The sequence below is a fragment of the Haliotis rubra genome, unplaced genomic scaffold (assembly GCF_003918875.1).
Source record: "Haliotis rubra isolate DU_JTF1 unplaced genomic scaffold, ASM391887v1 Scf11, whole genome shotgun sequence".
Lineage (NCBI taxonomy): Eukaryota > Metazoa > Mollusca > Gastropoda > Lepetellida > Haliotidae > Haliotis > Haliotis rubra.
This window is the reverse complement of record NW_025765003.1, coordinates 1864399-1883734: the sequence shown is the minus strand read 5'-3', so window position 1 is coordinate 1883734 and position 19336 is coordinate 1864399. Positions and strand designations below refer to the sequence as shown.

At 39.6% G+C, this 19336-nt stretch overlaps 1 protein-coding gene across 1 annotated transcript in view; it reads right to left on the bottom strand.

Annotated features, from left to right (window-relative positions):
* LOC124284352 (zinc finger protein ush-like) overlaps positions 1 to 18477 on the bottom strand; it is a 64791-nt gene extending 46314 nt beyond the window's left edge. Inside the window, exon 1 of the mRNA XM_046720442.1 lies at positions 18250 to 18477. Within this exon, the coding sequence (XP_046576398.1) occupies positions 18250 to 18289 (40 nt within the window). The 5' untranslated portion in view covers positions 18290 to 18477. The remainder of the gene's footprint in view (positions 1 to 18249) is intronic.
* Between the last annotated feature and the right edge of the window lie 859 nt (positions 18478 to 19336).

The window sequence follows — 19336 nt, the reverse complement described above, 5'->3', positions numbered from 1 at the left end:
AGACCAAGCGTTAGTCTACCACCCCCCCACCCTCATCCGATCGTTCGTTCAGGTTCAGACTATGCTACAGTATTCTTATGGAAAAGATTACGAATTATAACCATCTAGAGGTTAGACTAACAACTAGTCTCTGAAATGAACATATTTTACTGGAAAAAAAGTTCATAGTAAAAAAATAAATAAAATATAATGAAAAGGAGCCCTGAGACTTTCTTCATTCTGTGGAAATCTAGACTTGCCACATTTTCTAGACTTGCGTGGGCTTTCTTGGATATATTTGCTTCAGGGTTTGTACGAGAGACTATCTAGAGGTATGATCAAGAATAGCGGATGCCTATTCAGAGACCAAGCGTTAGTCTACCACCCTCCCATCCCACCGTTCGTTCCGACTACGCAGCAAATATTCTTCTTGTGGAAAAGAAAACGAATTATATCCATCTGGAACTATGGTCAAGAATAAAGGATGCCTATTTAGAGACCAAGCGTTAGTCTACCACTCTCATCCGATCGTTCGTTCAGACTATGCTGCAGTATTCTAATATGGTAAAGAAAACGAATTATATCCATCTCGAGCTATGATCAAGAATGAAGGATGCCTGCTTTAGTCAGTGTGTTTAGGGAGTATGGTTTGGCAATTAATATGGCGACAAGCTACGTGAGCACGGGAGCGTTAAGTCTCCTAAATCACGCCAAGTCACACCTCGCATGATGAAGTCGGATCCAATCGAGACGGGTGATAATAGATTCTCCAGATCAGAGTATCGGAAGAAAATCTGGAAATTACTTGGAATTTAGCGACTTTGTCTGACTTACGGAGAGAAGAGAATATTAAAACGGCTATCGCAATAATTGAATGTTGTCAAAATTTACATTTGAAACCCATTTGGTGTGCGATGATAAGGGAAAGAAGGCTGGCAGCACAGAGCGCGATGGGGCGATAGGCGGTTCACAATGCTCGCGGTAATTCGCATCTCGTCATAGTGTTATCGCGACCAACTAGGAAATCGCGGCCCAAACACTTTGACGAAATTCATCATTTATCTTGAGTTATCTGCGTTGTGCAGGGGATAGTCTGAGCATCCCTTGGTATTGATCATATTTCGCTACCAATCAACCATTATTATCGCGCTCCACAGATTGCAGTCTCGCTGCTCTAATTACACCCAGTGTCGACAAAATGATAAAACCTCGCCCTATCGTCGCTTTTATCGCAGCTATCGTTGTCCCCATCGTTTCTAATGGATTAATTCAAACAAAACCTATCATTGTGGGAGCCCCTAGCTTGCTTATCGCCCCCCTTCATAAAGAAATGGAAAATACGAGATGATGCTATCGCTGCCGACGAGGTAGAGGAACGTGTACCAGGATGATAAGACATGGAGGGCTCGCATTGGACATACATGATATCGCCCTTATCACTCAATGCTGTCCGCCAACGTTGGACAAATGCACAGATTTCCACCAAAATATAACTTACAAAAATAAAATTGATATTTTCTATGTTTAACTTATCTCGAAATGCCACTGTAAAATTTAAACTTAAAATGCCCAGCCCATATGGAGAAAAGTGGTTTTTAGGCAGAATGTAAATATATTACTCAATGATCTGGTATACACCCCACCCTGGCAAACGGAGGAATTTAAACTCAGATGCAGGAGATAGGGGCCTTGAGAACACGATGCTATCTTACTTCCCCGATAAAAAGCCGAGTGACTATATTGGCTGGCTCTGTTCAGCAGGGAAACGCCTGTCTTAGCCGATACAGCTCTGATAACGAGAAACGCTGGAATTTCACAGTCGTAATCGCAGATAGAGAAATTTCCGAATTACAAGTTAAATCTATAAATATACATTTCGTAATCTCCCCGAAACACCTGTTGGTAGAGTTACCGATTGTCTGTTCGAAACATTTGCTGTCGACAATCACATCTGAAGATGTTCGCAGTGTCTACCGAAACTATTGCGCAACCGGCGAGGTCCACAGATGCATGTGTGTATGCATGTTGAACCAATATGCCTGGAGGTACGACTTCTTGTCGGGCGCTGCCGACTGGAGGCTTCCTAACACGGATCTTGGTCGCAGCTGGCCGAACGGGAAACAGGTCCGCGTCTATCTCTACAGACAATCTCCCTGTCATTTTGATAAATGACAGAAGTAGCCTCAGCGTCACTTATAACTTTAATGTAATCATGTTGGCCTTATTCTGTACATGAACTACACACCGATCTGCCATTCGGCCATCTTCATTTAAGAAGTACATACATATGATTTGCCTTGATCACAGACCGATTAGTTCATTTATAAAAAGGTGCAAATATTTCCTGAAGCATTTCTATGCAGCCTGGCTGATTGTGTTCCGTATGACTGTATGAAATATGGGCGTGGTTTATAAAGTGATATCACACATCTATCTTAGAATAACCCACTGAGGTGATATATCACTTATACAATGCATGTGACTATAATGTATTCCGTATATTATTCAATTATATTCCCTGTATTATATTCCTATATTGGAGTATAGCGTAGGGTGAACGTTGCGGTAATTCCTGAAAGTAAAGCTTAAGTTGGAACATATGTTCCTGTTATTCCCAGTCATGTTGTTCATAATGCGCATGCAGAACGATACAGCATATGTTTCAGTTATTCCACAGAGTGTAGTTAACTATGAAACAAAATGTCATACCTTCACTGAAGTATAATGTCGGTACTGTAGCATAATGCATGTCATATCGTACAGTTATTCCCCGCAATATTGTCAACAACCGAGCGCTATACATGTCATACCTTCACTGAAGTATATTGTCAGTAATGTAGCATAATGCATGTCATATCGTACAGTTATTCCCCGCAATATTGTCAACAACCGAGCGCTATACATGTCATACCTTCACTGAAGTATATTGTCAGTACTGTAGCATAATGCATGTCATATCGTACAGTTATTCCCCGCAATATTGTCAACAACCGAGCGCTATACATGTCATACCTTCACTGAAGTATATTGTCAGTACTGTAGCATATTGCATGTCATATCGTACAGTTATTCCCCGCAATATTGTCAACAACCGAGCACTATACATGTCATACCTTCACTGAAGTATATTGTCAGTAATGTAGCATAATGCATGTCATATCTTGCAGTTGTCCACTGAAGTCAACAACACCTGTAACGATCGACTCAAACGCACATGCATATGTGAATTTTAATCAAGCGTTTTGACGTTTCTCCTACCAAAAAATCTGCTTTGTCATATAACATGATATAACAAACACGACAAACACAGAAATAGTCTGTTTTGACTGGCCAACTTGCATTACTCGTATGAACATACGAGAGAACTACGAGATTCTGTTCACTGGAGCAACTGCAGTTGTAATACAATACAGCAACTTAGTTTGAACAGCATTGATCCAATGCTAGACACAGCAGGCTTTGTAATGGGAACGTGGTGTGGGGGCGTGACCGTGAATGATGAATGTATAGTCTGTCATACTGACCCTGAAGCAAACATACTGGACAAAAATAGTTAAGGATATGCGTAAATTTTGAAATTATGAATAATGATCTATTTATTCATTGACACACTGATAAAATATCAATCATAAAAATACCAATATCCCTAACTTATTTTGTCCAGTATATATATCCAAGAAAGACCACGCAAGCCTAGAAAATGTGGCAAGTCTAGATTTCCACAGCTTAATGAAGAAAGTCTCAGGGCTCCTTTTCATTATATTTTATTTTTTTAACTATGAATTTTTTTGTAAAATGTTCATTTCAGAGACTAGTTGTTAGTTTAGGCTACGGATGGTAGAAAAGAATTTCCAAAAACTATTTGGAAAACCCAAACAATTTTGGTTTGTGTCCTGGGTTGTGTTTATATATCAATTTAGCAGTAAATAAATATTTTACCCCTCCCAACCTAACACCTACACGTACACTTTCATATACACCTGCACACCCACGCCCCACACCATCCCGACCGAAATGAGACTAGTTGTTAGTCTAGACTCCGGATGGTAGAAATGAATTTAAAAATATACTATTTGGAAAACCCAAACAATTTTGGTTTGTGTCCTGGGTTGTGTTTATATATCAATTTAGCAGTAAATAAATATTTTACCCCTCCCAACCTAACACCTACACGTACACTTTCATGTACACCTGCACACCCACGCCCCACACCATCCCGACCCACGCCCCCTGCCAATACGTATATGTAGATTCTGTTAACATAGACATTGATCTGTGACTCGACTCGTGCTGAACAACGCCATGTTTGGTCCCCTGGGGGACACGGAATACAGTACGCGATATGAATAACCCGAGCCACGTTAGCAATGATATACTGTGGCACCATCCTGGCATGGGATGCAGATCGGACGCTGATGTTCCACGTGACTGGGTGTATCACCTGTTTTCTCTGTGACGGCTGATTACAGGAAACTATAGAATACGTCACTGACAATACTCTCTCCCTTGATCAGGATATATCTGATATTTATCTCATGGCTATCTTTCATCTACATGACACCCCCTTAACTTTGAGGAGGTGTGCACGTGCGGGAGTCATCAGACAATATTTACCTCACGACTGGTTACATACACCTCTGATGTGCTGTCTGTTTATGAACTCATATTCAAGCATGAAATTCAAATGTTATCGAGTAAAATAAAAAAATGGGAAAGTACTTAAGCAACAACAAAAAAACTGTTAAAAATAATATTCCATATTTTGTTTCCACTCGACTACCATGTCCTAAAGGCATAATTGAAATACACATTTCAATATTACCACGGTATTTGCCTAGGAACAAGGGATCCACAAAGGATCCCACGGTATAACATATATTTAATATAAATATTCAAAATTTTAAAAAGTTACTGTTTTCATCTAATACCAGAATTCATTCATATCAATTCAACCCTTCAACCAGACGAATTATTCCAAATATAGTTAATAATGGAGGTGGATATTCTTATACTAACGTGGCCTTTCTATATCATATCCATTAAATGAGAAAGTGTTGATATTGAAACTAAATACCTTTGATATATTATCTTTGAATATGAAATGCCCCCTAAAATATATAGATACATTTCCTGGCTTAATGCTGTTTCATAACCGATAAGATACGTACAAGGAAAATTAGAGTTTTACTACATCATATGATATGCTGTATATATTCAGAGCCACGCCTGAAGGGATAGGCCGGAGAGCTACCTGAATGTGTGTGTTGTGCTATTGGATTTTTTTAAAAACGGGTCTTGCCTGAACGGGCGAGATAAAGCATGTCACCGCGTCGTCGCAGATGCAGAAGTTGCCACGTGGAATGCTACAACATCGTACCAACATGATGGAAAACAATTATACACATTATTTCTAGTGGATAGATTTTATCAGTTTCCTCCTGATAAGTTTTCCATGTGATAATTTGGTAATATGATAGCAAATAGAAACTCCAGTCTACAGGCGTACAAATATATCTAACAGGTAAATAACTTATCTCGAATAGTACACTTTCATTTCAAACTATCTACAACAGCCGTCTCGCAACAATCAAATGCATAACAGATATGATTAAAGCAAGTTGGGTTTACATACAAATATTATGATATTGTAGCAAGTTATAAACAATATACCTTATACATGTGTGTTCAACAAATCCATTTAAACTATTTGAAATGTTCTCTAAAAAGTAAACACCACTGTTATTATCTTGGACCAAATTCAAACTCATATTCGAATATGTTCATTTAATAGATTTGAAATGTTCTCTAAAGAGTACTGACGTATATCGATATTTTCACCAATGTAACCCAAATCAAACCTCACGCCCGTATGTTTCACATGTTCAATAAAACAATTTGAAATCTTCTCTAAAACCAATGTAATTTTTACTCCATACTAACTGCTAATGTGAAGGTCTACCCTATACCTACTGGTACTGTAAAGTCCTACCCCATGCCTGTAGGGGCGGTATATCGGGGTTATATCTAAATACGTCACCCTAACAGATACTCATGGAAATAACTGACGGAACGGTTACATAGGATTCATTCTCAATTAAATGAGAATATTCACGAATGTGATCAGCAAATTGTAGACTCAAAACAAACACAGGTACCCATTAATAGGCTGTATTTTGATTGACCTAACAACTCAAATCGTTTTTAGTATTTCTAAGCGTTCGCTTATTTATAAGTACAGGGGTTTACACGTACCAATAAACTTCGTACATACACATACAGCCTTATGGAACAGACTGTTGCACTATCGGGCATATCAATATACCGTAAAGAATGCCCCAGGCACATTAAATTTCAGATATAAAGATCAGAGATCGATTCAACTTTCATATTCGGGGTGTCAAATTCGCCCCACTCTGCGTTCCTTATCTGCATTTGATTTTGCCGATATCGCCAATGCCTTGAGGTCGGATAACCTTTCAAGTATGTAGACCTGCCCCGTAGGTACAGCTAAAACAATGCACGTACGGAGAAATGGTTATCGACAAATAGTCATTGTAAAAATAGTATTTCTTACCAACGTACGCTATTTCCTAGAGATATAAACTAACCGTTACATGATATGTGCAAAGTAATATCCCATAAGGAGGTCGTTCAAGCTCAATCGCTATCAGCAGTCGGGTGATTTGCAATTCATATAAAAACAAACTGCTAAGTGGACTCGGGGCTTTACTGAATATCATCGACGAGATGACAGCGATCTGAGCAAAAATACCAATTCCACATAAAAGGTGATACCACAAAACCACAGGGTACAGTCCCGAGTGATATGAAGTTATGTACATTATCGGTAGACGTCACACGTTACATAGATGATCATCAAATTTAGATACAATGATGCAGAGTTAGCTAACATGCCGTCCCAACTCGAGGTTTCACATCTCCAAGCCGTTAATGATACACTGAGCAGGTTGTCTTAAGCCGCTTTCTATATAAATCCACATTCAGGCAATACTTAACCGGAAGGTTTCGCCAGGCAACTGGACACAGAGAATCAGAATGTGTTTTTGACGATTTTCCACTCCACGAATATTTGAATTCTCTTGCCCAAATTTGCTTTCATTTTTTACCTTGACATGGTAAGGTGAGCTATTTAAGTTTTTATCAATGTATTTACTTTGTAAGATAGTGGGGTGTAATGTCAATACGACGAAGAGCTGTAAGCTTTTTTACAACAAACTGGATGGGGTATCATGCATTCAAAATATCATTATGCTCAAACCTGTATAGACTACAGTATTAATCTCGTGTTAAGCTTTCCCTACATAGTAGATGATCCGGAATGATACAGGTCCTTAATACTGGTCGTAATGTCGACCAGATGGATAGGATGGTCAACCTCGGCATGGGCGGATCCAGGGGTGGGGGTGGGGTGTTCGAACCCGAAACACACCCCCACACCCACACCCCTTGAAAATGACTTAAGACCACATTGAAGATATTTATTTTTGCGTTGGCGGAGCCAAGGGAGGGTTCAGGGTTCATACTCAGGGGGTTCAGCTCAGACAGCTAAAATACCACATAGTACGATATACAAAAATACAACAACACTCATATTAAACTAATTTGGTATTTTATCACTTTTTTCATCAAATTCCACCCTGTATATTATTGATGTTCATAATTAAAAAAACAAAATGGTTAGGGATCTGGAATAATTTGGGGGGTTTCCTTGATGAAATCGTATGCATATTCTTCTCAACAAAAGAATATTCCAGTAGATATTCATAATACCTAAATATATGTCAGTATATAGTTTATTTAACTATTTATGAAAAGACATGGATTGACACGTAAAATTTCAATGTATTCGGGCTTCGGTCAGTTGTAATCGCCAACGCCTGTACCAATACAAATACGGCATTACAAAGCATTAATGCAGACACACAACATGGCGACGAACACTGATCTTATCGATTTCCGAACCGATTCTCAATTAGCAACACTTTGGCTTCACAACTAACTGATCGCCGTTTTCTTCGTTTCAATAGAGTACTTTATTTTGTGATATTCGGCATCCATGCACGTATGTAATAATATCGTTTTCTCCATGGATGCTGGTGGAATACTTTCCCCGTGACTTTCAAAGATCCTTGCAGATGTCACATTATCCATGGATCAATATTTTATAACATTTCTTCGCATGGTAACTTCAATGCTTTCGATGTTTAACATTTTTAAAATGTATCACAAATTGATTTACATTCAGGACTGTTCGTGCAATCTGTTAGAAAAACTGTGAGTATCAGGACTTAATCTACATTTAACCATACAATAAATATTCAAAATACTTTAAATTGATCCACAAAAAACACTTCCGTTAACACGTGACCGTGAAAGTGTGTACATCGTGACACACCAATTGCTGGCAAATCTTGGTGTCGGGAGAACCGATAACAAAGTTCATTGACCTTTACAGAACGAACGAAGAAGATATACCAGACAAGCACAAAGGCAGCGTCGCCCAGGCTTGACTGATTCTGGTGTCCTCTACTACTCTATCTCACAGTCCCTCAACCACATTAATGTCCCTACTGCCTAGCCCTTCCTGCAATGCTAAAGCCCTAAATGAAACAAGTCTAGATTCACTCAGGTTCAGGCTCTGAATTTCCCATCTGACTGGGGCTCATTTCAACTTAAATGGGTTTATTTGATACTATCAAAATTATATATATTCAGAGACTAACCGTTAGTCGAGTCTTCTACTTGGAGTCCGTGTTCGGACTTAATGTTTAACACATATAATGCTCTTTCCGGGGATGAACCAAATATACTACCCATCAAAAGTTTAGACTCACTTAAAGCACTCACTAAATGTTATGTATATATATGTGGTTACATCGAAGATGAATTTCTCCACTAACTTGGGGGAACCAACTGCAAACCTTATGCAGATGAATTGCACGAGGATCATGCATCAAATTACACCTAAAAGTGGCGTACAACTGAACTTTTAAAATAAAAATCAAACTTGCCAAAGTATTGTACACTTGCATAAGGGTTTCATGATACGTTTGCATATCAGAGACTAGGCCACATCCATCCACTCATCCACACAAAAACATACATCATATCAATTTTCTGCCAAACTAATTCCACAACTGGATGCTTTGTACTGAGATGGAAATGAGTTTTAAACTAGATTACATTAAATAAGAGGAGGAAGACAGAAAACAACATGCGTTACAAGATAACCAGACACAACATGACTGATCATCTGAGATAGCTGTGAACGGATTAGGTGCATTTTACCCACGGGGGAGGTAAACGTCTAGGATAAGTCTTGGCTTTCCTCCCTCATTCAGCGGTCCTAACATTTTGTTTATGTGGGGGTTTTTATGTTTGCTTTTGCTGTTGTTGAACGCCGAGTTCCACAATCTTAAACACTTTAATCTGGACCGGACAATCCAATGATGGGTATTTTGAGCATCGATCTACACACTGGGCCACGATGACATGCTACAACCAAGTAAGTGGGTCTGACCATCCGGTTACATGGGTACACTGGGGCGTGTCGCGCTTAAAAACAGCGTTAAAAAGACATATAGCTTAAAAACAGCGTTAAAAGGACATATAAGTATATAGACCCTACCCTAGTAATAGTACTAGGGTAGGGTCTACATACCTATATGTCTTTTTAACGCTGTTTTTAAGCGCGACACGCCCCTGTGCATGGGTAGTAGTCTCCCACGACAAGCACAGTCGCTTCTCACGGCAAGCATGGGTTGCTGAGGCCCAACACCAACCCTGATCCTCACGGGACTCGTCTAGTCTGTCTCACAGTCCCTGAACCATAGCAGTGCCCTTCCGCAATATCCCCCTGTAACGCTAAAACCAAAACCCTTGAGGAAGTCTACATTGTTCGCAGATTCTGAATCTCTCATTTCACTAGGGTTTCCTTTCAACTTAAATGCAGTTATTTTTTAATACGATTATATTATTTTTAGAGTTGTAAACTAACTGTAATGCTGCATGTTCAAAGAGTGAGTTTGGTTTTACGCCGCTTTCAGCAATATTTCAGCAATATCACGGCGGTGGAACACCAGAAATGGGCTTCACACATTGTACCCGTGTGGGGAATCGAACCCGTCTTCAGTGTGACGAGCGGACGCATTAACCACTAGGCTACTCCACAGACCCCGCATGTTCAAAGAAGCGTCGTAGGCAACTCACTCCTCAAAGGACTGAAACGATGTACTGCAAGAAGTCACACAAGAATTCTTCATACTGATTATGCAATATTTAAACCTTTCAAGATAGTTTTATCTGCCGAGTGGTGTGTGTATTCTAAAGATTTTACTGTAATCGCTTACGTGCGATGAAATATGTATGAAAATTTAAACATGCAGTGATACGAATGTACAACTGACAATACATGTTATATTTGGCTTAAGTGGTTACTGTTTATGGTTACTAATTTTACCAGTTCCATCGAGCACTAATCTCGTTGTTCTGCTGTCAGCTGATACTGCCTAAACTGGCAGATCCAAGATAGGCAGCTCAACAACATGTGACACAAGAATGTGATACGTAATATTATTCCGTTCAATACCCGTAATGATCCGGGTAGAACTGGTCTTCAGTAACCCATGCTTGTCGTAAGAGGCGACTAACGGTATCGGGTGGTCAGGCTCGCTGTCTTTGTTGACACAGGTCATCGTGTCCCAGTTGCGTAGACCGATGCTCATGCTGTTGATCACTGGATTGTCTGGTCGAGACTCGATTATTTACAGACAGATACCACATAGCTCGAATACTGCTGAGTGCGGGGTTTATCAACAAACCCTAAACAAGCAAACAAACAAAACTGTTCCGTGCGACTCTTTCATCCTGTGCTCACGACATATTGCAAACATTTCAGCCTTCCTTAACATAATGTCACTCTTTCAGACTACCATTACAACATAATGGAACTCCTTCAGAATGGAACTCCTTCAGACTATCATTACAACATAATGGAACTCCATCAGACTATCATTACAACATAATGGAACTCCTTCAGACTATCATTACAACATAATGGAACTCCTTCAGAATGGAACTCCTTCAGACTATCATTACAACAATGAAACTCCATCAGACTATCATTACAACATAATGGAGCTCCTTCAGACTACCATTACAACATAATGGAACTCCTTCAGACTATCATTACAACATGATGGAACTCCTTCAGACTATCATTACAACATGATGGAACTCCTTCAGACTATCATTACAACATAATGTAACTCCTTCAGACTATCATTACAACATAATGGATCCCCTTCAGATTATCATTACAAAATAATGGATCTCGTTCAGACTATCATAACAACATAATGGATCTCATTCAGACTATCATTACAACATAATGGATCTCCTTCAGATTATCATTACAACATAATGGAACTCATTCAGACTACCATTATAACATAATGGATCTCGTTCAGACTATCATAACATAATGGAACTCATTCAGACTATCATTACAACATAATGGAACTCATTCAGACTATCATTACAACATAATGGAGCTCCTTCAGACTATCATTACAACATAATGGAACTCATTCAGACTATCATTACAACATAATGGAACCCCTTCAGACTACCATTACAACATAATGGAACCCCTTCAGACTACCATTACAACATAATGGAACTCATTCAGACTATCATTACAACATACTGGAACCCCTTCAGACTACCATTACAACATAATGGAACCCCTTCAGTCTGTCTTCACAGAGAAATCTTTTCTGTCCGTCCTTGCGACATAATACGTCTTTCTGCTTCTGTTCGAATTTAATCTTTTCACCAGAATACAAACCAGATGTACTCATTAATGATTACTGGTCTGTTTAAGCAATACCCGAACGCGCTAAGCTTCTTTGGAATGGTAAATATCATTTCGGTTTCCCTCGGGGTGTTGGAAGGTAACTAGAATATTAAATGCTTCGTTAGTCATTCATTAGCTTTGCTCCAAGATTGTACTGAATGCTGAGCTCATGAATATATAGTAATCTATCCTTCGAAGAGGCAAGTCTAGATAAGTCGACCACTAGCCTTGCTCCAAGGCTGTACTGAATGCTGAGCTCATGAATATATAGTAATTCTATCCTTCGAAGAGGCAAGTCTAGATAAGTCGACCACTAGCCTTGCTCTAAGGCTGTACTGAATGCTGAGCTCATGAATATATAGTAATTCTATCCTTCGAAGAGGCAAGTCTAGATAAGTCGACCACTAGCCTTGCTCCAAGGCTGTACTGAATGCTGAGCTCATGAATATATAGTAATTCTATCCTTCGAAGAGGCAAGTCTAGATAAGCGGAATGAAAGAACCACAGTCTGTTGTCTATAATTTTAAGAAATTATCATTTAAACTATTAATTTTTACCTTAGAGACTTGTGCAAGTCTAGTCATTCGTAAACGTTTTTTCACCTCCTTCCACATATACCATGTCTATTTGAATATACGTTCCCCACTGGTGATTTAATACTGCCAGAAAGTAGCGCAAAAGTTCAAATAAGGAATGCATTTTTCTGTTGTCTTTCAAAAACAATTTCTTATCTTATCTGCGAAATCTGCATATAGAATTCAAGGCTAATGCCCCTAAACACTCCCTACATCCATCATGAGTCGTGTCTTGTTCAAATTACTATCGTGGGATCTACATACCTCAGATCTTATCATACCATTATAGCTCCACTGGTATGCAAAAGTATTTATTATTAGCATCAATTGTAACTATCTAATATATAATTAACATTCATTATTCAAAAACCACTCTGAGGATAGTTTATAGTGCTAGTCGGTGTCCCATAGCAACCGTGTCTCAGAGTTAACACTGATATATCACTTTAGATGCAATTATCCCAAAGGGTAGTTACAGCGATCGCAATTCTAACGTAGTTGCTACAATAGTTTCCGGATAACTACTTAACGCTATATATCATATTATATTTTCAATAAACGAACTGCAATATTGATTGGAATGTACTAGATGTAAAGTTTCACTCGAAAAGTGTGAACTGAAACATTCCTTGTAGTCTGTCTCTGATGAGTGGTGGGGTAGCCTGATGGTTAAGTGGTCGCTCGTGACGCTGATGACCCGGATTCGATTCCCCACATGGGCACAATGTGTGAAGCCCATTGCTGGTGTCCCCGTCGTGATATTGCTGGAATATTGCTAAAAGCGGCGTAAAACTAAACTCACTCACTCAGTCCCTGAATCGTATCATTTCTTCTTCCGCCCAGGCATACATGTAAGAAGACCTAAATAATGGTAGAAATTACTAAGGTTCTGCATCTTCATAGGAGTTCCTTGTTCGTTATGTATTTCCATTAAAATTACCTATTTTCAGAGACTAAACAGTATTCAACATCTCTTGCAAAATGCCAGGACAAACGAACTATCGTGACGAGGGCGCTCCATTCGTCACCACTCGTGTCACCCCGGCACAAGGGAAACGGCGATTCGTGCTCATCTCGTCGCCATTCTATTAACTCGGTTCCGTCTTCGCGCAATCGGGCATTGAGAAAATATTAGTTTCCGTGATTCACATGCGCTATTGCTTAACATGTTTGCATAGATATTTCATAATACCATGCGAATGCCATTTAAAACCACTAGTTATTCAGAATAGGAAAATATTGGTGACTGTCACTTTTTTCATATTTTGAGACAAAAAACAAAACATATTAACAAAAACATATTAAGATTAGAAGGGGTTCCAATGAAACGCCAATGAAACTGGTTTGTCGTGTCTTTACACATAACATAGATCGATATGGGAATTTGTCTTCTCGACACCCGTCGTACTGTCGATACAAGGTGAATTCACCTGAAGAAGGTGTAAGAACATACTCATGTTCCTCAAAATAAAGAAGTTGACATCGATAAAATCTCGCGTTTATGTGTATTACTTCTAAATGTCGTTGAAAGACTTGACACCAGATACAACAAACGCGTCTTCGACAACAGTGTACCTATCAAAATCCCAGACTCTTGTCAACACTGCATATACCGTGAAAACCTGGAAACAGCTGCACCGTCTCAAGTCCCTGAAACACATTATTTTCCCTACAGCCTAGCCCCCCCTGCAATGCTTAAGCTCTAAATGAAACAATCTGAATTTCCCATCTGACTGGGGCTCCTTTTCAATTTAAATGGGATTATTTGTTGCTATCAAAATTATATATTCAGAGACCAAGCGTTAGTCTACATCTAGCGGGGTATTCTACCAACAGCACTGTACAGCATGTTAGTGCGTTCATTAATACCGGTATATTGCGCCCACTGATGTACATCTGTTCCAAACATGTCCTATTACGTGATGTGACACCATTGGCACATCTGTTCCGTACTCTCAACACCCCTGACACATCACTGACGTATTCTTTACACCACTGACACATCACTGACGTATTCTTTACACTGGACACACAGCTTGACGTATTTCCCATTCTACTACGTCATTATGACACAACTAAATATCAACACGTTGGTGTGTGCGTTAGAAACACTAGACAAACATACGCTAAGTCCCTAAATATATATAATTTTGATAGCAACAAATACGCCGATCTAAATTGAAAAGAGCCCCAGTGAGTTGGGAGATTGAGGAACATCGGGAAATCTAGACTTGCTTCGTTTAGGGTTTTAGCACTGCAGAGGGCTAGGCAGTTGGGAAAATAATATGCTTCAGGGACTGTGAGACAGACTATAGGAACACCTGTGGTGTTGAATAGGATTGGTCCCATATTGGTGCCTATGTGTAAGGGTCTATGTATGGGCAATGATGGGCATTGACAACATCGTGTTGATAGCCTGCGGTATATACTCATCACCTTAATAGAAGTTGACACATGCAATAAGTTCCATGTGCCAGTAATGGTAGTGATGTAGGTGCCCTGGGGCACCAAGCTTAACCCTAGCAAAGCTGGAGCTGAGGACTCCTATTATTGGTCTCTCGACCGAGGCTAGTCTCCCACAGACCCTGCATGAACGCCTTATTTTCCCTCCGTCGAGCCCCTTCTGTAATCCTAAGCTCTATATGACGCAAGTCTAGATCTCCCCAGGTTCCCCTCAATCTCCCAACTCACTGGGGCTCCTTTTCAATTTAAAAGGAATTATTTGTTTGAGACAAAATTCAATATATTCTGAGATTAAGCGTCTGTCTATGCCAAGGCTTATACAGACATATCAGCTGATTAAGCCATAAGTATTAACATCAGTAAGTAATGTACAATACAATCGTAATGAGAATTAACAGTGGTGATTGGCATATAATATGTTTATAAGTAATTGTAATTAAAGGGCCTAGACTAACATCTAGCCTCTGAAATGAACATAATTTACAGGAAAATACTGTTCATAAAAATAATCATAAAACATAATGAAGAGGAGCCCAGAGACTTTCTTCCTTTTCAGATTTGCCACATATTCTAAACTCGTGAAGATCCAGGTTAGAATATTGATCTTCAGTAGCCCATGCCTGTCGTAAGAGGCGACTAACGGGATCGGGTGGTCAGGCTCGCTGACTTTGTTGACACATGTCATCGGTTCCCAATTGAATAGATCGATGCTCATGCTGTTGATCACTGCATTGTCTGGTCCAGACTCGATTATTTACAGACCGCCGCCATATAGCTGGAATATTGCTGCTTGCGGCATAAAACTAAACTCACATATTCTAGACTTGCATAGGCTTTCTTGGATATATTTGTTTCAGGGTCTGTATGACACACTAGGCCAAGACATAAACACGTCATGGCTGCAAGGTACTAAGCCTTTGGAATTAAATGTTTAGACAAACGTCGCGAATAATACCATCCTGTCATTCGAGTACCAATATACAATTATTGTCTGAAGTTGTATGTTTTAGAGGTAACCGTTGTGGAAAATTATAAATCATTAAATATATCAGTCCGCATCAGTTTATCCAACCAGATTAATCGTGAAATTACTACAACTGTATGTATTTCCACACAGCCATATTGAACTGCCTGGTGTATATGGATGTTAAGAATCCTAACGCAAGTAATATAACTTGCTTAGGCCGTCTTTTTAACACTTTCTTCTTTATCTTTTCATTTTTAACTGATTATTAACGTTTGTACTTAATTCCACCCTCCAGAACAACTTCAGACGTAGATAAAAATGTCTTTATAAAACCTTCAGAATTTAATTGGTCACAAAATAGAATTTGAAACTGCAATGCCAGAATATTTTCTAATCTAACTGCTAATGAAAGACACACGCAAATCCAGGCTGTCACTCATTGTCTACAGAAATGTTTATATCACTGTTTTTCGAAAGATATATATTTAACACCACATTCAGCTTGGTGAAGACGAAGAGGCGTCTATCACTACATCAACAAGGAAATGCCTACCATGGTTAACAAAATTCCAGACCAATAACGGCCAATATGCTTTCGTGAGGTGGACTAAGTGATTACGGAAATGTGTGAAAAAAGTACATCGGTATTAAAGTGAGGAGTTTCGCTCACAGATCAACATGAAATCACATTTTTTCAGTGTTTGTCCAAACCGGGTGTGTGGTTAGTTGGAAAATGGTATTCTTTTTCCGGGTATGTTCTCTCGACCTGTCATTATATAGTTGAGTGCCACGTTAAATTGATTTGCAACTCTCACACAACGCTCTGGTCTTATACTTTACATCCAGGAGAAGCTTGTGAAGCACGTGTGTTTCGTGGAGCCAAGAACAGACGGTGTTTATTGCCGGTCACTTTTACAAAGTGTTGTACGTGAATATCAATGTCGGGCTAGGTGAGGGTTGTTTGTTTTGCGATAAAGCGTGCGACTCCGCGAATTCTGTCATCAAACCCCCTTGGTCATAGATACAGGGAAATCACGGTGGATTCCTCAATCACGAGCTGATAGGCCAACATGTGATACGATGTGTATACGTGAGCCCCCACGATCGTGGGAGATAAGGGACAATCGTCCCATATCACCCCTAGGTTGTGAGGCACAAAGGACTAGACCCCGTCTATGTGTTATGCATTCATAGCCCTGTTAACGACAGTTAAGTGGCCATCAAACGATGTCCGGAGGGGGAGGGGTGGGTGGGGGACGTTTAATATATTTTACGTATGTCCGTTCATATAAAACGTTTCGAATAGACAGTGGTTCGGATAATCTGTGTTGTCTACAATGTAGCTGAACTGTGTGGTGTGCATGTGAAGGGGCATTAGCTAACCGTCGTAATTGAGGTATTAATTTATAGGGATATCATGCTCCGTTTAGCATTATCGCTTCAACGATATACAAAGACCAACCATTAAATGATAAAATAGGATAGTTATAACATCCAAAAAAGGATCGTGGGATTATGATAGTCATCGACTAATCAGTTGGTCGCTTGGATATTGTAAAAATGTCGAGAGCTTCAGCTACATGAACAAGACTGGAAGCTCTCTGATATTTACGACTCGTGCGAGTCGTGATCTTACACACAGTATGCCACAAGCTCACACCCTCGTTGGCGATGAGGACGCGGCAGACGACAAAAGTATATCTGCAAGCATGGCAAAGCTTCTTACGAGTGGCGATTTGATATAGATATATTAACATTTAATTGAAAACTCCTAATTTGTTACTGTTTAAACCACTTGCTTATACAATTGAAGTCTATTACAAATGTGACATTAATTCTACAGAATTTTGGTGACATATCCATGGAACTACATCGGGATGTTGTGTACTTATGTCAACTAAAAGTGAATGACAGAAAGACAATATATCTAAATATATTATTTTCCGATAGATTTATCTAACACTAATGTAAGCACGAGGTAGGACCACACATGTAAACAGAACCAATCAAAGAGGAAACTATTCAATTTCAGGAACAAGCACTATCATTCAATGTCAGATCACGAAAACCATCGTTTCAGCAAGGTACAAATGAAAGTTGGATATTAATTTCAGCAATCACCCCAAACAGTTGAACAAATTCACATAGATGTTAAAAATTCTTTGAATCGTAGATAGTTTCTGTGTACAATGTCAGCAGAGCTACACACTCGCCGTACTGTCATAGCGTTACCGTTACAGATGTGTCGTCTGCTAGCTCAATCCAGGCAAGTCCACAACACTCCAATACAACAATTGTCACAGCAGCCCACTGCTTCGTTGTTGTTGTTTGAAATCCGGTAAACACACACAATGCTAATCCAAACGACTGATAAACCATATACTTACGTTTCAAAGGCTTTGGGTTTGATTGCTTCCGCCGTGACATCTCAAACCGTGTAACCGTTCCCGTGTTGTATATGAAAGTTCCATGCACGGGGAGGTCAATGCGCTGTGACCCCGTATTTGCGGTCTATTCGACTGCGCCGTGACCTCTCAGAGGTCAGTGTTGATGCGAAGTTCCGTCGAGTTTCAAGCAATGTAAAACACTAGCTGAAATCACTCGCATTGTTCGCCACAGCGAAGTGGACTCCAAATCGAGGCGGATTTATCCGAGATATAATCTCTATGCTGGGTCGACTCGGTAGCGAGATGACTCAAATTATGTATGCGGGCCTTATCGGGCTTATCTGCTGATGTTATCTTATCGTCTGCCGATCGCGCCATTCATCTTGTGTTATCAACGGCCGTGTCATAGAAATGGCGGACTGCACTGCCGGAGTTACCCTGTTTTCGCAAAACAAAAGGTCGGCCGAGGGAGTTACACCGTATCTGATCCTACGATGAGGGCCGACAATCGCCTATGTTATTTGTGCAGCTGCGATGAGAGATAGGCAAGTTCGCGACAAGAGACGTGCCTCTATCTTCAATCAAAAATATGAGCCCGCCATTCGCCGAACGGAGATAAGACTTTTTTAATAAAAAGCAGACAGATGGAAACTGATACGGTCCAACAAAAATACAATCAGCATGAACTGTCAGTGTAGAGGCCTTAGCGATTAAAAGCCTGATAACCCAGATCCAACAGTTTTGCCGATCGATAAGGGTAGCATAAAATAAAATATTTTAAGTCTCATTCATGTAAGGCACTGCCCGCTTGCATCTACAAAACAGGTGTGTGTATTCTTCGATATTATGTTCAGTGGTGAAAGATGTTATCGTACGTCAGTAATGATTGAAGAAGACCTCCGTATGTCCCAACCATTAAGCAAGGATGTGCTGGAGCTAATTCATGCAGAAATGATTACATGTTATTCCGATTATTATAATACACGATGACAGTAACACAAATTGACATATTTCTCACATACGCAGGGGCACATAGATCTACCATAATAAGTGCACATGATAATTCTTTTTTTTTAAAATTCCTTTT